Source organism: Carettochelys insculpta, chromosome 8 (assembly GCF_033958435.1).
Source record: "Carettochelys insculpta isolate YL-2023 chromosome 8, ASM3395843v1, whole genome shotgun sequence".
Taxonomy (NCBI): Eukaryota; Metazoa; Chordata; order Testudines; family Carettochelyidae; genus Carettochelys; species Carettochelys insculpta.
The window spans coordinates 43,415,156-43,438,752 of NC_134144.1; the positions used below are offsets into that span (position 1 = coordinate 43,415,156).

The window sequence follows — 23,597 nt, forward strand, 5'->3', positions numbered from 1 at the left end:
CCCAAAATGTCCCGTCCATTTGTCCCCTGGCTTAAACTCCTCTGAGCTCCAAATCCCCCCACCTTCCCTAGACTTAAACTCCTTTCAGCTAGGATTGCCAGACTTTTGGAAAACTTATCTGGGACAGGCAGCCCCACCTGCAGGATCCCCAGCCAGGGCTGCCTGTTCTACATAGGATTTTCAAAAACAAAGGCGGAGGTCAGGGACCCTGCCATCCCTGTGGCTGGGAGCTGTCTGGGGCGTGGAGCCCTGGCTGGCAGTGCCAACCATGGGATCCCTGGCCAGGAGGATGGGGGGAACTCCTGCAGCCATGAGGCTGGGGGCCAGCTGGGGCATGAATGTCTGGCCGGCTCTCATCCACTCCTGCCCCCCATTCCCAGGCTTAAACCCCTCTTAGCCTCCCACCCACCCACCTACCTCTCATGGGGATTCCGAGCTACCACTCCTGGCCCCAGCTCCTCCTTTGCTGGACCATCACCGCTGCCTCCTCTGTGCAGCAAACCCCAGCCCTCCTACTCCCTTCCCCCACCTGCAGCGGAGCCGTTCCCTGCTTTGTTGTGTTGAAATGGGACTCAGTTTAGCTGGTTTAAGTGGGGGATTCCTCCTGCTGACTGTTACACAATTAAATTGAGTTCCATTTCAGCAGAACAGGGACTGGGAGTTGGAGGAGGAATCAGGCTGCAGTGTCAAGAGCTACATATGGCTCCTTTAAGAGCCATATGCGGCTGGGACTGCCCAGCCAGTGACCCGTATCAAATCTAATTGTGACCCATACGTTGGGATCCCTGGTTTAGAAGACGAGCTCTGCCCTTGGAGGGAGGGAGAGCAGGAAGAAAGCCTGGGCCCTATGGTGAGGATACTTGGGTCTAAAGCTCCTTTTAAAGGTAGACATGTTTTTGATCTTGACTAGTTGCCTTCTTGCAGGAAGAACAGGCAAACTTGCATTTGGGTTCTGTTACTCATAGCAAGAGTTACTTTAGTGCCAAAGTGTAAAAAATGTGCTTCATCCTATACAGAAATAGCTAGCAAAGACAGGGATATTCTAAGAGTGGGGAAAATTGCTGCTATGAGGGAAACTTACAGAGATTATCATACAACCTGGCCTCCCATTCTAGATTTTGCCAAGACTTGCACAGTCATGATAACACTGCACATACAGATGTGCCTATTTCAATACTTGTGTTCAAAACTGATCTCTCTGTGACCTGGTGGTGGTACGCTCAACTTTTCCCTGGCACACTCACATACATGTACATGGTATCCATGGGACCAGCCCCAGGACTAGGGCTACTGTGAATTCCTCCTCCTCCAAGTCAGGTCCACAGGTGTGGCAGGAAAGCAGGCAAACCCTTGTATACTGTTTCTCCCATAATCTCTGCTGTAGCTGTTGACAAACTGTGGAAAACACATTTTTGTCTTACAGCAGACTGGCTATGAGTAATTATGGAATGCAACTGATGGAATACATTTGGTACATGCCAGTAGAAAAATTTTGGAAACAGCAAATTTCGATATTTTGCAACTAATGAAATACTTAAACTAACAGCAAAATATTGTTTAAATACATCAGCAGTAGGAAGCTTTCCAACCAGTGAGTGGGTCCAGTGGATTATCAAACTACTAACGAAGTACTTAAGGAAAATAAGGCCATTATGGAGAAGTTAAATGAGTTCTTTGTGTTGGTCTTGGCTGCAGAGGACTTGTGGGAGATTCCTACACTTGCGTCATTCTGTTTAGCAGATCCAAGAAACAGTACCAGATTGAGGTGACAGTAGAGAACTAGTAAGTCATGAGAACCAGATAGTATTTACTCAAGAGTTCTGAAGGAATTCAGTAGGAAATTGCAGAACTATTAAGTGTGGTATGTTCTCTGTCACTTAAATCAGCTTCTGCTGACTGGAGGATAGCAAATCTGACTCCATTTTTTTAAAAGTGCTAGAAGCAATTCTGGTAATCTTTGAAATTATATTAAAGTACAGAATTATGAAATATACAGATGAACAAGATTTGTTGGGAAACAATCAGCATGTCTTTTGTAAAAGGAAGTAATGCCTCACCAATCTAACAGAAGTCTCTGAAGGGGTCAACAAATATTTGGGGAAGGGTGAGCCAATGGATATAGTGTGCTTTGACTTTCAGAAAGCCTTTTGTAAGGTCCTACATGAAGTTCTTAAGCAAGTAAGAGTCATGAGGTCAGAGGGAAGGTCCTCTGGTGGATCAGTAGCTGGGTAAAAGATAGGAAACAAGCTGTGAGAATGGACAGTCATTTTTTCTCAGTGGAAAGAGGTAATAGTAGAGTCTCCCCCAAGGTAAACAGCGAAGTGTCAAATTGCAGACTGTACAAGATTACTCATGATAGCTAAGTCCTATTCTAACCAGTTACAAAGGGATCTCAGAAAACTGGATGGCTGTTTCTACACAGGCCACTTCCAAAGGAAGTGGCATGCTAATACAGGGCGTGAAAGATGCTAATGAGGTGCGGATACAAATTCCCCACACCTCATTAGCATAACGTCACGTGATTTGGAGTCCGGAAGATGGTCTTCCAAACTCCAAAACGCTGTGTAGAAGCACAGCCACCGGGGGGCTTCCGAAAGGAAGTCTTTCCGGAGGACCTTTCTTCCTGAAAATTTTTGGGAAGAAGGAGCCCCCAGAAGGAGGACTTCCTTCTGGAAGCCATCCCCCTGCCCCCTCAGGGCCGTGCTTCTACACAGCGTTTTGGAGTCTGGAAGAACGTCTTCCAGACTCCAAATCACGTGATGTTATGCACATGGGGAATGGGGAATTTGCATCCATGCCTTATTAGCATCTTTCACTCCCTGTATTAGCATGCCATTTCTGAAGGAAGTGGCCTGTGCAGAAGCGGCTGATGAGGGGCAAGATGTTGGCAAATGACATTCAATCTTGGTCCATGCAATGTAATGCACACTGGAAAACAATCCCAACTGTACATATAAAATGATGGGGTCTATGTTAGATATTACCACCCAAGAAAGAACTTGATGTGTTCATGAGTAGTTTTCTTAAAACATCTGCTTTCAAACATGATATATTGGAACTGGAAAAAGTACAGAGAAGGGCAGCAAAAAGTATTAGGGTTATGGAACAGCTTCTGTGTCAGGAGAGATTTAGAAGACTGATACTGGTCATTTTAAATAAGAGAAAACTAAGGTGGAATATGGTCAAGGTCTATCAAATCATTAATTGTCTGTCAAAAATGAATAGAGAAGTGTTCATTTACACCTTCATGCCACATAATAACCTGGGTTCAGTCAATGAAAATAATAAGCAACAGGTTTAAAGCAAATATAAGGAACTATTATACATAATGGAGTGGCTGAGAGATCCATATCATTGGCAGAACCCAGACACCAATACCTCCTTTCTTGGTCCAGCAGTTACTCATGGAGATGAAGATAAAATGGGGAATGAAAAAAAGAAGAACAGAACCTGCTAAAGGAGCAATTGCAAAGTCTGCAGATAGTGAAGCAGACTAAGTCCTCCTGGCTCAAATTACAGCTAAACAACTTCATTAAGAAGTTGAAAGAGAATCAAAAGATTACTACAGATGGAGAAGAAAGCTCTTTACATTGACAGTAGAGCCAAGATTGAGGTAATCTGGTAGAGCAAAGATGAGGTGGTAACCGCTCTGCAGCTTTGTAACCTGAAGTTACAGCAGGATCCAAAGGAGAGCTATGTGAAATATTCCTGAGGTATAGGGCCAGCTATAGAGCCAGCAGAAGGAACACAAGGTAGTACTACCAGTTCTCTGAGAGCAGATCCAGATCTGGAAACCCATCAGATGAGTCTGCAATAGCAGAAAGTAGTGCGCAGCTGCAAGCAGCAGCAACAGCAACAGAGCAAGGAGTCGCTCCTAGGACAGCAAGATGATTTCAGTGCTCAGCTATGAGAATCCATCTGAGCCAGCAACCACTTGCTGAAACAAAGTGAAATATTGAGAGGACAGAGGGTGGTGGTCCAGGAGAAGACAGAGAGGTATGATAAACACAGAAGTATGGACTTGAAACAGAAGGCAGGATGATAGATAACTTTGAAGTTCGTATCCCCACAATAGAGCACCTAGGAAGATGGTGTGAGAATGTGGATTCATCCCCCAGTGAAGGGCTTGGTATCAACAATTGCCAGTACCAAGCCTGTGTTTACTGTAGATGTTTCAGTAATGGCAGTAGCTTTTACTCAACCGCTACTGGAATGGAAAAAGCTAGAAAAGAGGGTCAAAGAGGTAGGCATGGCTCAACTCAACATCGTACAGGCTCAAAAGGTCAAGGTCTTGCAGGAACCCAGAGATGTGTTCCTTATGGGACCAGATTTTAGCCCAAGCTGTGCAGTGGGACCCGAATCCAGCCCATCTCATAATTGAAAAACAAGCTTGGGAACAATGTTTGCTACAGAAACTGATGACTAAGCTCTGTAATTTGTTTGTGTCCAGCTGGGGCTGAAGTCTAGTAAGGCTAAAGATAAAGAGTGGGAAAGCCGGAATAGCCCATTCTGTGGAAAGTTTGAAATCATGCAGGGTGCAAACACTACAACAGGAAGATTAATTGGTTGAGCCAGTTGAAATTAAGAGCTGCTCTGCTATAGGTTCAATGTTATGGTATCACAAGAAAGACAGAAGCCAAAGCCACGGCTGGACCTCTGCTAAAAAGAAGAGCCATACACAAAGAAAAAGGAAAGTTAAAAGTAATATTAACATACCGAATTTCATCCATAAAATAGCATTGATACAAAAAGAACAGAAGTAGGTGTTGCTGAGACAGATACTAAAAGCAGTGGGGAAAACAGTTCAGTCCTTGTTTTTTGGAAACTCTGAAAGGGATCTAAAAGTGGACAGCAAGATCTTTGAAAGTTATAGATGCAGGTGCACACAGGGCGATTTTTCTCCAGATGAAGAGGTCATAGCAGAAAAGTTTCTTTCTGGTGAAATCCCAGTTCTCTTAGCCACACCCAAAACAGCAAAGGGTTTCAAATGCCTGAATGCTTGGCACCTTGTAAATTACAACATGCCATGGACTATGGGGGACCATGCACCATATGCACTACCTAAACCTATGGCAAAATAACAGGCCTCCGTCACTTTGTATTTCTCTGAGGAAGATAAGGGTATTGCCAAGGACCTGGCTGGCTTTCTTGTGATCACTAAACAAAAGGTGTTCCCTGGGTGGAGAACATAGTTAAAGGGTAACTTTGGTCAAACCCAGCTTTTGGCTCTGGAAATAGGGAGCTTCCAGGGAGCCTAAATTGCAAAAGCTTTTCAGGCAAAACAGTCTGGGAGAAAAGACCCCTAGGAAGCAGGGCAAAAACTGGAAAGGAGGGGATGTGACCCTCAGACAAAACCACCCAATGAAGTAACGGGCAAGAAACAACAAAGGTCTTCCAGATCTCCTGGAGATACCTCCCAGAAGCAGTTAATCAGATCCCAGCAGACTTATATAGTGGAAGCTAAGAGACAGGCTTAATTTAAAAGAAACAGACCATGTTGGGAAACATGGCCTTGGATAAGCAACTGAAAGGTTCATGTCCAAAAATGGAAAAGGAGAGAAATGGGCTCAGGGTCCAGAAAAAAATACAAGTTACATACAGTACTGTCCAGTGAGGCATTTTTGTGGAAGAATGAAGTCTGTGAGGAGTTACGGAAAGGATGAGACCAACTCATGGTGCAAGTAGCAAACTTATAGAACTAGATATGGCAGTGACAGCTTGATTGGAGACAGGACACAGAACGGTTTTCCCCAGTTAACTATGTAGCTATGGGACATGCTTGTGTAGTGGAGGGATGATTGGAATAGGCATGCTCAGAGGGTTTTCCAAAGGCATGGTCTTGAAATAAATTAACAATTTAACTATGCAGGATTGGGATGAAGTATTGCAGAGATCTTAGGGATGTTTGTGGCCATTGGACATCCTCTGGAGGATTCACTTTAGGGGCACTCTTGGCATGGTACAGTTTCGGATCAGCTTAAGTGGAGATGTTTAATATAACGCTCTTCCCAGAGGAGGCTCTGATTGCCTACTTTAGAAGATTGCCTACTTTAGTGATGAAATCCATGGAAGACAAATATGAGTAAATTTACTAGCTACAGGAGGGAAAACAGTGTTACTGGTTCTGCTGGGCCTGAATGCTAGGATTATCGTTTAAACTTTGACCTTGATATTGAAGGCAGTTTTTGGAGGCAAATAGATCATTAAGATAAAAAACAAAAACAAACAAAAAATCCTAGACTGTCTGGGCCAGCCAAGATAAGAGGGAAGACACTCAAGGAGCTTTTTACTATTATCAGAAAAATGATGAGCAAGATAAAATGCGACTATAGAAAGGTAGTAAAGAAGAGTTTGAGCATAGACAATGCATGGTGTTGATCAGGGCAACCCCACAGCAGCCCAGCACTGTGGCATTTAATGTCAGAAAGGGGAACTACACAAAAAATAATATTAGTTAAACAGAAATTAAAAGGTACAGTGACAAAAGTAAGATCCCTGGAAGCTGCATGGAAACTTGTCCAAAACACCACAATTGAGGCTCAACTTAAATGTATACCTCCAATTAAAAAACACAGTAGGAGAACAAAAAAGTGCCAAAGTATTTCATCATGCTACTCACAGTCAACCTGTGGAACTCCTTGCTAGGGGATATTGTGAAGACCAGGACTCAGAAAAAGAACTAGCATTCCGTGCAAAGCAGAGCTAGCAACACTGTGTTTTCCCTCTTGTAGCCAGTACATTTCTCATATCTGTCTTCAGTAGATTTCACCACTAAAGGAGGCAGTCTGTTAGTTCCCTCAGAGCCTGCTCCAGGAAGAGAGTCATATTAAACGTTAAATTCATTAAGGATAGATCCATCAATGGCTATGAGCCAGGATGAGCAGTGAGCCCCATGTTTAAAAAAATAGTTTCGCAATAATATACTCACCCCACATTTAACAAGTACTTTACTTATGAGTACTCGCTAAAAGGAGGAACATATATACCTACCTGTATTCACTACATGAGTGAACTTCCCCAGCTTATATGAGCGGGGTCCCTGGCTGGGGGCAGTGAGACCTGCAGCCCCACGGCTGGAGAGGAGCCAGCTGTGCAGTCCCAGGTGGGGGGCAGGGAGACCCACAGCTGGAGCCTTCTCTCTTCCTTCTCTTAGACATGCAGCTGTCTGACAGCCCTTCAGCTGGAGGAAGAGAGGGAGAAGGCTCTTAATCTGATTCACTCCACTGCAATGGTGGGAATGTGAAACTGACCACACATGAGCTGATCAGTTTCCTGGCCTGGCAAGCCCTGGGGAGACTGGAACCAGACTGCCCCTAGTTCCCAGCTCCTGCCACTCTGGGAGCCAGGAAACTGGCCGGCCCTGGTGGTTCTTGGCTCCCCTCACCTTGCAGGAAAATTTGAATTATGCAGGGATTGCAGGAACAACTCCTGGGTAACTCGAGGGTTTACTGTATTAGACCCCCCTGCCCACCACGCAGACCTCACCCTCGACCAGGTTTTAACCCCACCCCCAAGGTCCCAAACTGCCCCCTGCTTTACACACACCCCAGCAGCCCCAAACTGCCCCCAGCCTTACAACCCCCTCCTCCAGCCCCAAACTTCCACCAGTCTTAGACCCTGCCTGCATTCCTCAACAGCCCCAGCCTTAGACACTCCTCCTCCCGCAGCTTCTTCACCAGGACTGCTAGGCTGGGTGGCTCCCCCAGCCCTCCTGCTCCCAGCAATTAGCTCAAGTGTTAAGGTTTCAGCACCTAGGCATAAGGTAATTGCCACCCCTAGGGATACAGATAGGTGCCATCTCCAGCAGCTATCTCTATTGATAGATAGATTAATAGAAACTACAAACAGTTTCTTTAACAGCCACATGCAGCTGGGAACTGCACAGCTGGCAACCTTTAACGAATCTAATGGGACCCGTAGGTTGGGAATCCCTGCTCTACATACATACGCTACATCCTATTTCTGGTGCCAAACTATTCACATACATCAGAGAAGTACCTAAACTCACCTGGTTTATGTCAAGTTACAAGCACCTGGAATGAATTGGAGACTTTTACGTGTATTTTAATGGGAATTTAGTGTCGCTTTTATGAGTTTTTGCCTACGAGCAGAAATTTGGGAACCAGTTGTGCTCGTATAGTGAGGGGTCAGTGTATCAGCACGTGTGTTTGATTGTGGCGAGGATCTGTTAGGAGGTAAGTTCCACGAAAAATGCAAAAAATCAGAGAGCCAAAAGGGACACAGCAGCAGCCATATGTGTGGCACTGGAGTTGGGGGTCTCTGTCTGTAGATGTCAAGGAATTGGATCTTAAAATTAATTAATTATCAGATTTAATTGAGACATTAAAAAGGGAGGAGAGTTTAGTAATTTAACGTTGGAGCAGAAGGCATTAGCTATTAACAATAGGCACTTCATTGCCTAAACTTCAAAATTGGGTAATATACATGTGAATACTGTGATTGATTCATTAAATAATAATAACAATAATTAATAATAAATATGTCTAAGGTAATTATGTGTAACATAGATGGTACCAAATGTGCTGTGCATCTAATTCAGGGACTAGAAGAAATAAAATGGGGAGGAGAGTGCTAGGCCAAGGTGGTTGAACCGGGCACTTATCTGAACCACAGTAGAGAATGAGGGAATTAAGAATGTAGGCAAGAAGAATCTGCAGTTTGGGAGGCTAAATGGTTGTGGGTCTTGACCACCACATGAAATAATAATTCAACTGTGTCAATTACGATACTTGTTCCTAGATGGACAGGAATCCTAAAAGATTGGTATTTGTTAACGGTATGGCTACAATAGAAAATGGGGCCTAAAAACAGCATTGTCTCAGTGTGAAGGTGGCAACACAAGGAAATTAAATAAATTCAGCCTGCTGCAAACAAATCAACCACACATAGTTCTGTGAGTGCTCAATCTAAATGAATATGACCAAAAGCAAGGGAGGCTGGGCCAACTGGTCATTAAAGAGAGAGGGGAGAAGGCGGAAAGGCTTAGAAACAGTATGTGCTCTGGGATACCACAGCTTTTCAGTGCAGACACTGTCAGGGTCCATGACAAGAGACCATGGATGGATTTTGTCTGAACCTCACCCCTCTGGCCTGGTCTACCCTAGGGAACAAAGTTGATCCCGGATACACAATTCTAACATGCCATTAGCATAGCTAGGATTGATGTATCGGAATCAACTTTTCGCCCTTGTGTAAACTGGGGCTTTTAGGGCTTGCACCAATGTCCCTTACTCCGTGTGGTACCATGGGGTACCAGGGTCAACGGCAGAGCCCAAAGAGATTGCTTTTACCACATCTTCACACATGGCAAAATCGAACTCCAGATCGATCGCAGTGTGGTGATCTTCCCGTAAGTATAGACATACCCTGTGACTCAGATTGGGACCATACACTATGGTCAAGTGTGAAGATGAGGAAGAATGCGATAGAATCATGACAGACAACACCAAATGGGAATCACTGGTATCCAATCTCTTTGCACCCATACCTCTCTTGTCCATTAACACCACTGATTTTGTGTATAGGAGAATAGAGCAGTGTGCATCCATTGTCCTGCTAATAGCCAAGCAACAATCAGTTGTGGGTGATATTGTTGAGGAATGATCAGTTGTACCAGAAGAGGTGATCTTGCCTCCACTGATTGCTACTTTAAGCCTAATATTGATGGATGAGCAAATTATTACAACTATTGTGGTCTTAAGCATGTGTTGCTGGATAATAAACTTAAAAAAGAGAGCGCAAAAAGACAGCAATATGCAAATGAAATGAATGCTAAGACACAAGTTAGGGGATTTAGTTGAGGCCTGACTTGAAATGAGTGATGAATACGTGGAAGGAAGACCCATTTTTCTGAAAGCTAAAATTTGGAGGGAAACAGATGGTTAGGCTGAAAAGAATGTCTAGGCCACCCAAGATAAGAGAGAAGACAACCAGGGAACCACAAACAAGATAAGGATGAGCAGGATAAGGTAGGAATGTGGCGAGGTGGTCAAGAGGAGGGCAGGATGGACAATGTATGACAGCACAAAGTAATCAAGCCAGTCCAAAAATGTTATGCAATGTATAGTAAATGCAATGATACATATACAAAGGGACAAAGTTTCTGTGTAATTTTGGAGCTGTTATGTACCCTGTATCCATTCCCATTCCAATTGAGCATAAGCAGCTCAGCATAGCATTGCTCTGTATGCCAAATAAAGATACGTGAGTGACAAAGTCTGCAATCAAACTGAGTTCTTGGGAAGCAGAGTGGAAAGAGCTCTTGGAGTGAATCTCAACACTTATCACTTTCAGCAAAGAGATGTGACTAACTTTCTAAAATTCCTGTTGCGTTAGGGTTTGAAATGTCTACAATTTGCAGATGAAGGAGCTAAATATTTCATACATAATTGTTACTAAAATCATTTCATTCATATTGGTCAAGAAAAGCTGAAACAAGATGGAAGGTGAACAGATCATGTTGTTGCAGACATTTGGATGTTAGTCTCAGAGGGGTAGCTGTGTTAGTCTGTAGCTACACAAATAACAAGAAGTTCTGGGGCACAATAGAGACTAACAAATGTATTAGGTCATAAGCTTTTGTGGGTAAGACCCACTTCTTCAGATGAAAAAGATGTTTAAGTTCTAAGGGCAGTAGCACTAAATGATACTGGAGACTACAGGCTTACATGATTTGCGGTCCTTGGAGTTTGGTCTATTAAATATTTTATGAGTTAAAAAAACATGCTAGCTCTGCACTGTGATTGCCTGAGTTAGTTCTCTTGCAGTATAATACTGATTAGTAATGGTATAGAACATTTTCAAGAGCAAAGATAAATTTTCAAGCGCAAAGGTAAATGCTAGTGGCATTTCTAAGCCTTCTGGAGGCTTGTTTTAAGCTTTGCTTTGCTATCACCTTGAGATATCAGAACAATCTCCATCTGAAATATTCAACATGTTTTGCTTATTTTTATATTTCAGAAAAGTTAAGCAGTAAAGGAATTCTGCTATGGACAGGCCTAAATAGACGGGATGAATCTGCTGGCTGGCAGTGGTCAGATGGAGCACCATTGGCATTTGTGAACTGGAGATCAAGTACTCGATGTTCCTCTTGAGCCCTATTATTACTCTCTAACTGAAATTTATATGAGTACTGGCCCTTTTTGTGCTTTCATTTGAAATATTCAAAAGTCCAGTGACATAGATTGGGGTTTAGTTAACTGGACTTTTTAAAGGGTATTTTAAATACATTCTTTTGGCAGTTGTGCCTAATTATTTCCACATTAGTATGAAAAGCCCTATAACATGCCTCATCCCATTTTTCAAGGCTATTCATTTCCGCAGAAAATGGATATGGGACGTTTCAGTTATTTCATGGGATAGCACCCAATGGGAAACTATGTATCAACAAAAGGAGATAATGATACTCATCCACTGCATTCCTGTGAATTCAGTCAGTTCCTCTGCATTATCCAGTGCTGAGCAGTAAAACTTGTTTTATTTTACTGACGGCTTGTGGTTCGTCAGTATAACACCTGTAGAAGGCTTGCCTGTTTTGCAAGTTTAATGTGTGGTTAATTTTATGTTTGTAGATCTCACTGAGAGCCCACTTGGAGAAAATCACTGTGTGGCCTTTAATTCAAAGGCACAGGATGACTGGCAAAGTTTTAAGTGTGAATCTGGATTGCCTTATGTATGCAAAAAATATGGGAACAGTAGAGAGTATGAAACATTTGGTATGTCTCTCAATGGTAATATGTCATTTGATGGGTTTTTTGTAATAAAATATCATCTATATTTAGCATTTGAATTTGATACACGATACCATCTTCATATGTGGATATGCTCTGGCTTTACTGTGCAGTTTTGGATCATTTTATATTTCTCCTAATGTAAATAAAAATAGCTATGACTGTTTTTTAAAAACAGTAGAGCACAGCCTGAAATTAATTTGTGTAATGTATTCTTATTTTTTATTGTTTAACTAAGATACATGGAAGTATTATCCTACCCGCTGTAACACTGGCTGGTATCCCTACAACCGCAACTGCTACAAACTTCATAAAGAGGAAAAGACCTGGAATGAGGCTCTCCTTTCTTGCCAGGCTGATAATAGCAGCCTGATTAGTATAACTTCCTTGGCAGATGTGGAGTTACTTATTAACCTTCTAGAAGAAGGTGAGTGCTAGCAAGTAAATTAAAACACTGTCACGTTTAATACCCAAATTATTTTTGATTAATTAATTTTTTTAATTAAAGGTTTCCAAATGACTCAGTCATGATTTGTCTTGTAATGACATATGATAGAGTAAGAACTTGTGATGCCTGCTCTCTCTAGGATCCTCACAACCATGAGAGGTATATCTCATCTCCTGCCCCACAGCGAGCACAGTTGTAATTACAGGGCTTTGTTTCTGGCGGTACGTGCCAATACTGCATACTGGCACCACTGCATGAATGTTCCCCCTGGCCAGGGCTGCTGGTGGGGCTGCACCCCCAGTTGGATCCCGGCTGTGGGGTTCCACCACCCTCTGGCCAGGGTTCCTGTGGCTGGGGCTATCAGCAGGGCTCTACACCCTAGCTGGCTCCTAGCCACAAGGCTACATCATTCCCCCAAGCACTCCAGCTGGGGGTGAGTACCAGCACCTTTAATTGTAGGGGAAAGAAACAACCACTATGTAATTATATAAAAATGAGGTGAGTGTGAAGGGCCATATTCTCAACTTCATGCAAAAGGAGAGCACTAACCCATGCAATGCCCTTTTATAATTCTTCAGAAAACTCTGTTTGTCTTAGGAGGTGGGACTAGCATCAGAGTATAATGGTCAAGTCACATGTCCAGTAATTCTAGTGAAGGGTAATGATCTCTTGTTAAAAAAAAGAGAGTCTATTATTATGGATCTTGGCATTTTCTAGCTTCTGAGCAAGTCCTGAATAAAAGCCCTATGCAAACTGATTCTTCTCCTTCTCGTTTCACTCTTGGCTTGGCCCCTGTAAATTGCCATCAAGTAAAATACAGTAAAATTTCAGGCTTTTGACTTTGAAGCCTAGAATGTCTGAATTAGTCTGAACCAATGGAAGCAATTACAAGCCAAACCTCTCTGGTCCAGGAACATCTGTGGTCCAGCATGATTTTTGTTGCCCTGAAGCCCTCTTATTATGGGTGTGGTCAAGCTTCCCATGGTTCCATAAAATTTGCTTACAGGTGCCGGTCCTGGCTCTCAGTGTCCTATGCTGTTACTTAGTTTTAATTTACCCCTAAATGTCTCAGAGGAGCCCAGTAAGGAGTGAAAGGCTTGGTAATGCTGCTAGACAATATGGACTTCCTGCAGTTAGATGAATTCTCTAGTTCAGCACCAATCAGGTCCTGAGAGTGCCCGACGAGAAAGGTTCAACCTTTTCAAGCATGGTTGAGTGCACATTGTGTTTACAGTACCATCAGTTTCAATCATCACTGGTCTATTACCACCCAATTCTTACATCCGCAGGAATTTTTACACTTACTTTTTACACTTTACAAATTACACCTGTATGACAGCATGGGCTTTTAATAATAATCCCTGTGTAAAAGCTATGGAATAAGCACTATTACTGCTGAGAACAGCGGTGCTTGTGATAGGGAATCTACAGTGAGTCTTCCAAGATGTCATGGCCCTCCATCACAGCCATGTTAGAGCATAGCTCCCATTAATTCCCAGCCACAGGGAATAAGAGAAGAAGGATACTACGCCACGGTCAGCTTTTTCTTCTATACCATGTTTACTCCCCCTTGTGTGGTAATTTCCAAATCATAACATCAAATAAATTGGTCTACTTTTGTAGCCATTTTTATAAAGTAAAAAGGAAACATATCTCTGCAGTAATTTTTCAGAAGTTTGTGTAATTTATTTTTCTCAAAAGAGGTGACATTGGAATTCTGCATTTTAAAGGTGCTGTAATGTGGAAATAATTGGCATTTATTTCTACTTCATCAAATTCTGAAATCTCTTTTACAGAAAATGTGACTGAAACATGGATTGGCTTGAACAGTACTAAAACCCCCATTATTTTTCAATGGTCTGATGGCTCCTCAGTAACCCTCACTAACTGGCACAAGCAAGAGCCGAATATCTTTCAGAGAGCAAGTCAATTTTGTGTTTCAGCACAAAGATCTGTAAGTTCTCTTCTCTGTTAAAAATAAAGTTATATGAATCAATTTGGGTCTTAATTATTGTTTGTCTATTTAATATATATCCTTCCACCCCTTAATCAAATTACAGTGCAGTCTTTTGGTGCTTCATGACTCTGAGTCTTGGAAGTATGATGACACACAAAAAACCCAAAGAATGAATCACAACCATTGGTTCTCATCCTCAAAAACAAATGAAACAAATGCAGTGTTTACCAAATGAAAGAGGACCAAAATCAGTGGGAAGGTAGTTTTCTTCCACTGAAGAGAAAATCATTTAAAATCCATATAATATACATCTTGATTCATTGTGTTTAGGTTATGGAGTTGAAATCTCTGAATGGATTTTTTTTATAAAGTATGCTGTTTGATGTTGCTCTAGTTCTCGGCATTTATAGCAGTTTATGGACCATCTTATAAAAATATACACTATGGGACACCATAGTCTCTGCAGTCCAGTCCTACTCCAAGTCATTGGACGTTTTGGCTTTGTTTTAGTGGCAGCAGGATTAAGCCCCAAATGTGCCAGAGGTTTTGAGACTGGGAGGAATTTGCAAACATTTTTAAAGGGTAAATTACAATTCCTACTAGCCAAACAAGAATGCCAGAAAACATTTACCAGTATTTTGTCTGTGCAAAGGATAATACAATAATTCTCTAACCCACTTATAAATTCTTGCCTTAACACCATATGACACAATTTTCAAGTTTTACAGTAAAGTATATTTTTTGCCAAAGAGTGTACTATGCAAAATTATCAGAAATTCTATCCAGTCCCTGTAAGCATGGGCGTAGTCCTGCAACCCTTCCTCATACCATTTATCCTTACTCATGAGAGAAGTCCAACAAAACCAAGAATTACTCTTGGTAACTGAGAATTGGAAGATCAGGCCTAATGTCTTGAAGCTGAAGACAATATGTAATTAAATTGTAACTTAGATACACATGGGCATTTGTTACCCATTTTGCACGGGTGTAAGTGACTATATAAAGAGCAAGGTAGCAGAGACTGAGATTTAATTTTTAGAGCATTCCTTTCATGCATATCAAATAATTTAACATGCCTAACGACCCACAAATCTTTACTTGCTTGAGTAAAGACTACTCATGTGAAAAAGGATTAATAGTGTCAGGCCCCGTGTTAGCTAAAAACATCTAAGACATGATTCTGAGCAGGGCTGGCAGCACCAGCTCCCATTGGCTTCAGTCTATTAAAGGCTATTTTATTTTAACATTCAGAGACAAATCTTTCTTGCCTTAGTCAATGGAAAAATTCAACACACGAATCAAGGTGAATTGGGCTGTTTTTTATTCTCACCCAGAAGTCTTTAAGTAGGAAAAGAAACTACTTAATCATGAGTGTGTGTGTGTTTGTGTTTGATTAGTTTTTTGTTTGTTTGGTTTTTTTAATAGGCAGGACACTGGAAAGTTAAAAATTGTGGGGAGAGATATTTTTACATTTGTAAAAGAGCAGGATGGCTTGAAAATGTCATGTCCAAGGAGGAATCAGGCTGTCAAGAGGTGAGTTTGCTTAATGTTTTTTTTTAAACTTCATTAAATGTGATAGAAACCTTTACATGATTGCATATGACTAATATGTTTGCTTTTTCACATTAAAAATAATTAATTTTTCCTAGAAAAGGCTTCAGTCCTATAGTTGGCTTTAAAAATTGTATGAACCAAAGATTAAAATGAGACTTACAAGTGTGCATTTCTGGATCACTGCCTTGTCTGCAGTTGTGACCTAAGTTCCTATTTCTAGATCATAAGTCAAAATACTCTTCCAGACCATCTGTGCAAATAATAACTGTAACATAACGCCCCGCCTCATACATGGTTTCCATAGTTTCAAGTGGAATGCTGGGATGAAAAACCATCAATTTCTTTGATGTGGAGAATGAACTTTTACACTCAGTCTGACATTCCTTTCACTTTCATAACACAAATGGAAAGGCATGAAGCTATCTAAAAAGGAGAAAATAATAGGAAGTCAAGCTTTTTAAAATGTGTGTGGTCCAGTTGTAAAGCTTTAATTTTTGCTACTAGTTTGTTCGTCAGACATAATATAAAGGAACATTTTGAAACAAAGGGTTTTGGCGTCCTTGAAAATTGCTTCCAGTGTTATAGAGAAATTTTAGAAAAGCTTTTTCAATAGAAATATTTGTCTTTGTTGTAGTTGTGAAGCAGTATTGTGGCACAATGTACTGTAATGCCACCCTCCCCCCTGCACCTTTTGGCATTCCCTTTTGATTAACAAACCTATTCATAGAGATTAAGAAACATGACAGATTCTGTTTACATTGGAGAAGGAATCTGGAATAGGTTACTTAAGGAAGAGGTAGAATCTCCTTCCCTAGAGGTCTTTAAGTCCCAGCTAGACAAAACCCTGACTGGGGTGATTTAGTTGGCATTGGTCATGCTTTTAGAAGGGGGTTGGACTCGATGACTTCCTGCCGTCTCCTCTAACTTGGTGATTCTGTGATCCTAAGTTGAAAAGTTAGGATCCAGATCCAATTTTCCCCAAAATTCATGTCTGTTAAGAACTAGGATTTCTGTTCAGACCGTTATGGAAATATTCAGCGCTTCATTAGCATGCGGGCGGCCGGGGCACTTCGAAATTGATGTGCCTCGCCGCCGCACGGCTCGTCCCGACGGGGCTCCTTTTTGAAAGGACCCCGCCTACTTTGAAGTCCCCTTATTTAATAATTTAAATAAGGGAACTTCGAAGTAGGCGGGGTCCTTTCGCAAAGGAGCCCCGTCGGGACAAGCCACGCGGCGGCAAGGCGTGTCAATTTCGAAGTGCCGCGGCCGCCCGCATGCTAATGAAACGCTGAATATGCATTTCAGTGCTTCATTAGTAAACTTCGAAATGGCCCTTTGCGTGGTCATTTCGAAGTTTGGGGCTAGTGTAGACGTAGCCTTGGATTCAGTTGCAGATCCAAATAGAAATTTCTCCAAATTTAGGGTGCTCATGTAAAAGTATTTCACTTAGGCCAATCTCTATTCTTTCTGAGGTTTATTAAGTAAAAATTTCAGATATTCTGTCATTCTGGAATGTGTTAATTTATGGGTACTATTAAAAATGAAGTTTAATGATCTGATCACATAAGAGATTCTGAGTTCACTTAATCTTGTTTCCTTCTTGTGTTTTAAAGTAGAAAATGGTGTTAAGATGATACTAGTTACCTGCAGTTACCTATGTAAAGTCATTGAACTGACCGAATTGTTACAGATACCTATTTTTCTTTTAAAGACTACACTCCTTCAACACAGCTCTTGGGCTCAAGATGTTAAAATTCTTGCAGTTTAGTAAGAACACATTCTTTTTCTTTATATTTTATAAAACTGCACGCACAGTAAATACCTCATCAAAACCAAGCATGGGCAACTTTTCTTTCCCTTGATAGTCAGCCATAATTTTTGAGGTAAATTCAGTAGTAATTACTCTGGTAAAATTCCTGTTTAAGACAAGTGAAGGAGAGAGAGGGAAATACATTAAATTTTATGTGTATATTTTAACAAATTAGTAAAGCACTCAGATACTTGGTGATGGGCACAATATTAATATTTAAGTTAGATTAAAGCAGACAGAAGTGAATGGGAGTTTGCTCGGGGAAAGACTGGAATTTCACCTTGTGACTGCACCTATCATCTTTAATAATGATGATTCCCATAATTTATTAGGAGTGGAAGTAGTATGATGTTTCACTATCATGCAATAGTGCACTTGTGAATGAAGAACTTAGATTAACACAAATGCCAAGAGTTTTGTTGTACTTTGGACTTTCCGTCTACCTGCAGGTTGTACACATTTATCATTTCTTTGACCCAGGAGCTGCAACAATCTTTTGTTCATTTGCATATTTCATATAAACAGATATTCTATTAAAAATTAATTTTCCTCACTGTGAGAGGGATGTTGATTACCAGTGGTACTGTCAAAAGTTTAGATTCCTGTTCACAACTCCCTCCATATCTCGTGTCACCTGCCAGTGGTCTTGCATAAAGTCTCTCTTCAAGTGGATACTTTCTGTCACTCTGCCTGGAATGGCTCGTGACTGTGCATGTCTAGGTCGGAGCAGACTGTCAGGAATCAGGGCAGGCACACCAAACTGCTTATATGTTCTCCAGTTACATTTCAGCAAATCTATAATTCGTGGATCTCTTTACCAGTCTTTCCATGGAGTCACAGGCTGCGCCCAGAGACCTGGGATGGGCAAACTACAGCTTGAAGGATGTAGCCGATGATCCATCAAAGCTTTTAATCAGGCATTTGGGATTACAAGTCTGGTGCCTCAGTGGAGCTAGAACAGGATTCCTGCCTGCCCTGACCGTTGCCACTCACATCTTTGTAGCCCCTGAGGTGGGAACCAGAGGGCTCCATGTGCTGCTCTCACCAGCAGGTGCTGTCCCTGCAGCTCCTTTTAGAAGGGGGAGCTGTGCCCCAGGGGAGCCACAGAGGCAATGGGAGAAACTGTCTGTCTTCCGTACCCCCAGAGGATGCAGGGACATTCCAGCTACTTCCAGAAGTAGCACAGGGCCAAGACAGGCCATCATCTGCCTTAGCCTCACTGCACTTAGGTAAGCAGCACTTGGCCAGAGCTTGCACCTCAAACTTCTCCCACACCCCAACACCACTCCTGAATTATCTTCTGTACCCCAAACCCTTATCCTGAGGCCCACCTGCACCCTGCACCACTTCTCCCATCTCAGCCCCCTGCCCTGAGCCCCCTTTTGGGAGTAAGGGGACTTTGAAGTTCTGCAGGTACTTCAAAGTGCCCAGGGCTACGTTTGCCAGCTTGCCGGTGCTTCAAAGTTTGCAACTTTGAAGTTCACGCGGCGGGAATTAAGCTAATGAGGTGCTGCATATGCAGCGCAGCACTTCATTGCTATTCACCACTTGGGCTCGTTTACCTGTCCCCTTCGAAGGAGGAGGCTAATGTAGACAAGCCTCCTGGGTATCATTTAAAATCTCCTGTGCTTCTGATCAGCTGATGATTCTGATTTTTGCAGTGCTTCCTCAGTCAATAATTACAGAAATAACTTTTTTTCCTCTTCTTTCAACTCAACATGAGCTAGGTGACTCTTTTGTAAATGTTTGTTTATTTGCTAATTCATAGAATCATGGGGCTGGAAGGGACCTCAGGAGGTCATCTGGTCCAGCCCCCTGCTTCAAGCAGGATCAACCCCAGATAAGTCATCCCAGCCAGGGCCTTTTCAAGCCAGGACTTTAAAACCTCTAGGAATGGAGAATCCACCACCTCTCTAGGCAGCGCATTCCAGTGCTTTACCACCCTCCTGGTGAAGTAGAGTTTCCTAATATCCAACCTACACCTCTCCCTCTGTAACTTCAGACCATTGCTCCTTGTTCTGCTATGTGAGACCACTGAGAACAGTTTCTCACCATCCTCTTTAGAGCTCCCCTTCAGGAAGTTGAACGCTGCTGTTAAATCACCCCTCAATCTTCTCTTCTGTAAACTAAGCAATCCCAAATCCGTCAGCTTCTCCTCACTGGTCATGTGCTCCAGCCCCTTAATCGATTTTGTTGCTTTCCACTTAACCTACTCCAGCACATCCACATCCTTTTCATGCTGGGGGGCCCAAAACTTGACACAATATTCCTGATGTGGCCTTACCAGTGCCGAATAAAGGGGAACAACCACGTCTCAGATCTGCTCAAAATGCTCCTACTAATGCACCCTAACATGTCGATAGCCTTCTTGGCTACAAGGGCACACTGTTTATTCATATCCAGCCTTTCATCCACCATAACCCCTAGGTCCCTTTCCACTGTACTGCTGCTTAGCCAGTCTGTTCCCAGCCTGTAATAATGCTTGGGATTCTTCCATCCCACGTGCAGGACTCTACACTTCTCCTTGTTGAACTGTATCAGATTTCTTTTGGCCCGGTCCTCCAATTTATCAGGTCACTCTGGATGCTATCTCTACCTTCCAACATATCAGCCTCTCCCCCTCGCTTTGAGTCACCCACAGACTTGCGGAGGGTGCAATTCAGTCCCTCATCCAGGTCAGTAATAAGGATGTTGAACAACACTGGTCCCAGAACTGAACCTTTTGGTTTTCCCAATATGTTATCTGATGCAGCCGAAGAGGGCGCAGCTGGGGGACGAGTGCGTGCCCCTCAGTGGGGGGGAGAGACAGACTCACAGACAGATATACAAACTCTCTGAAATACACAGTAGTTAGCTGTCCCTTTCTCCACCTCTTCCCCATCCTGTTCCAGTGGCGTTAGTGCTGTCCCAGTCCATGGCTCTGGTCCTTTGCTATCCCCTTATGGCCATTATTCAGTATAACTGCCCATGCTGGCAGAGCCTTCCCTTTCTGTTTTATGATACATAAACACATTCCAGGCACATCCCCTTGTCCTGGGATGACCAAATCCTTACCGTGCTTTAAGTTATGATGAGTCACCATTGCATTCTTGCTGTTGGATATCTGCTGATGTTCCTAACTTAGATTATCTGAAGCCGACATAACCTGGCATGTTGTGGTTATCTGGAATTCAATAGTAACAGAGAGGTAGCCGTGTTAGTCTGTATTTTGTTCCATTATACTTATTATATTTTGACTTATGATACTGTATGGTGATGATATCTTATGGTCTAGGGTTACTCCTAGTTAGCTGTTTATGCTAAGGCTTTTGGGGACTTAAACCTTGATTAGTTTATCTATTCTATTGTTTTAAGGACCTTGAGGTTAATCGTTTCATTGTGTTACTGCCTTAATTTATAATTATGATTTACCCAGCAAATACCTACAGGGCTGCAAATCACAGAGCATGAAATAAACTTTTCATGTAATATTTTTCATGCTTAATGAATTTAAGCACAGTTTTTGATTCTATAAAATGGGGATACATCTACTTACCTACTTATCTGAGACACAGCATTCTCCTTTAAAAAATGGATCCTGGTATTTAACTGATTCTTTCACATCTTGTTTTTACAAAGCAGAATCAGTGGCAGAGGCCATGTTTCAATGTGTTCAGTAATATCATTTTCTTTCTTATATTGTATCAGTAATCCTTGTCCATCTTGTATTGTGTTTGTGTTCATTTTAAAGTACAGTAAACTCTTGAAATGCATGTTTTTAAGGTACACTTAACTCGCACTAACGCAAGTTAAATGCAACTCAAAATCCTTCTCCCCACAACCCTGTTTCAACCCCCGCAGCCCTGCTCAGGACCTGCGCATGGCTCCAGCTCACCCCTACCCCAGTGCCCAGCTCTGGCTCCAGTTCACCACCCTCACCCATGGCTCTGGCTCAACCCCTCCCAGTCCCAGTTCAAAACCCCAGTTGGCTCACCGCCCAAGCACAGCTCCAACTCACCACCCGCTTCGCGCATGGCTCCAGCTCAACTCCCCATGCCAGGCTTAACGTTCCCCAACTGCCCCCCCAAGCCCAGGACTTACCTTTCAAATGGAGCTCCAGGTGCTCCTGCTGCTTCCCCAGCTGCAGAACGTGTGCTCTGGTGGGAAAAAAGCTGCCCCCTGACTTACGTGAAATTTGAGTTGCATGGGTATGTGGAGACAGGACCCTTGCATAAATCAAGGCACTACTGTAGATTAAAACTAACTCCAGTTTATGAACTAAGTAATTCATGCTAGCAGGAAGGAGAGGGCTACTGAAAGCCCAGACTTTGGTCACAAGCGAAAAAGAGAGGGGCACATAGGATAACATTAGTTATGATTGCATAAGAAGTACAAAGAACTTGCTTAAAAAACAAAAAAGTGCATATATATTATATCTATAAATACCTCATCCTTTTTCAGGGATGGGAGAGACATGGTGGATATTGTTACAAAATCGACAATACCCCTCGAAGTTTTGAACATGCTTCCAGTGGCTATTACTGTCCTCCTTCACTTGTAACAGTAACAAACAGGTAGTTAATCCTATTAATGCAAAGATATGTGTAACAAATTTTATTGGAATTATAAAAAAGCATAGAGAAAAATGTTACTATTTATAATAACACTGAAGAGATTAATGACTGACTAAAATCAAATGTTCATTTTGTCATTGTTTCCTTCCTCAGTTGGGATCAAATTTGGAATAGTGCAATTAATAAGCTGGTTGGTCTATCCAGCAATGTACACTTATTCAAGCGTGCAATAGTTCAGATACTTTAATGCCTTATATACAGATTTATAGACTATTAAGCACGGTAAGTTTTAAAGGTGTAGTTGGTCATAGTGCTAATAAATTGTAATATATTCAAACTTTGCTATCTAAACTTTACAAAAACATGAAACAGTAGTCATTTTATGAAGTTATCTGTTAGCTTTGAATTTGCTATGATCTTTTAGCAATTGAAAAAGAAAAGAAAAATATAGATATGAAAAATATGGAAGTTCTCCATCTCTTCTTATCCAGCAGATGGCTTTTCTATTTGTGGAAGTCCAAATGCCTGAGTTTTTTTAACTCTACTTTATATACTGTTAGGATCCGGTACTGCCACTCTTCAGTGATCTCCTACTAAGACTGTGACAAATAAATTTACCAAAATAAGTTATTCTTATCTACATTACATTTGTTATAATGACTCTTTAGGAAAAAAATCACTGGTTTCTATTATAGATGATCAGAAGATGTCCGGGGGTTCTACAGAAAATTTAAAGTTTTGTTGAAAAAAAATCAAAATCCAAAATACTTCAGTTCTGAAATGTCACTGTCGTGCAGAGCAGGCGTTTTAATACTGGAAATTTCAAAATTTCCCTCAGGTTTTCATACTTCTCTGCAGGCTCCTTGGTCAGTCTCCTCTGAGGCACTAGGGCAGCAGTTTAAACTGAGAACATTTTGGGTTTTGGAATTCATTTTCTGACAAAATTAAAGATGAAGAATTCCATTGAACCAGTTTATCAATGGAAATTTGCCTTTTCATTTAAACAATTGTGATTTGTGTTTTCTTTACAAAAAAAAAAAAAAAAGATTTTCATGAACATTTTCTATCAGCCCTTCTTTCTGTCTAGCCAGTGGGGAAAGCCGGAAAAAAATTGGTGCTCTTCAACCAGTTGCAAATTATCATAGTGCAGGTACACTGCTGGTCACAGATGCATAGATGTAAATATTATGTGGGCTTCCTCTAGCTTGTCAAGATTTATTATTTTATTAAAAATATATTTTTTTTTATTCTGTCCAAAATTAGTTATGTGGAAAAGTTAGAGAAAATTCCAGTGCTAACAGGGCTTATGAGCACCCAGCTCCAAGGAGACATTTAGGGTGTCTGAGGAGAAATGGGCTCAGGGAAAACAATTTTTTCATGTTCTAACCTAGCATCCAATTATCTTCTATTAATTTGTACTTTAGGAGCAATAAAATGATCAGTTACGTAGAAGTTTATTAGGCTTCCAAAAGATACAATAGGGCAACAGACCTCTAAACTTGACCCATGGAACTGATTCATATAG

General features: G+C 41.8%; 1 protein-coding gene across 3 annotated transcripts in view; it reads left to right on the top strand.

The window, feature by feature from the left end:
• Positions 1 to 23,597, top strand: part of PLA2R1 (phospholipase A2 receptor 1) — a 72,773-nt gene that overhangs the window by 14,428 nt on the left and 34,748 nt on the right. For all 3 annotated transcript variants that reach the window (XM_075001352.1, XM_075001355.1, XM_075001354.1), the window contains exons 5-10: positions 10,981 to 11,094; positions 11,592 to 11,735; positions 11,989 to 12,177; positions 13,995 to 14,152; positions 15,581 to 15,688; positions 21,960 to 22,072. In XM_075001352.1, the coding sequence (XP_074857453.1) occupies positions 10,981 to 11,094; positions 11,592 to 11,735; positions 11,989 to 12,177; positions 13,995 to 14,152; positions 15,581 to 15,688; positions 21,960 to 22,072 (826 nt within the window). The remainder of the gene's footprint in view (positions 1 to 10,980; positions 11,095 to 11,591; positions 11,736 to 11,988; positions 12,178 to 13,994; positions 14,153 to 15,580; positions 15,689 to 21,959; positions 22,073 to 23,597) is intronic.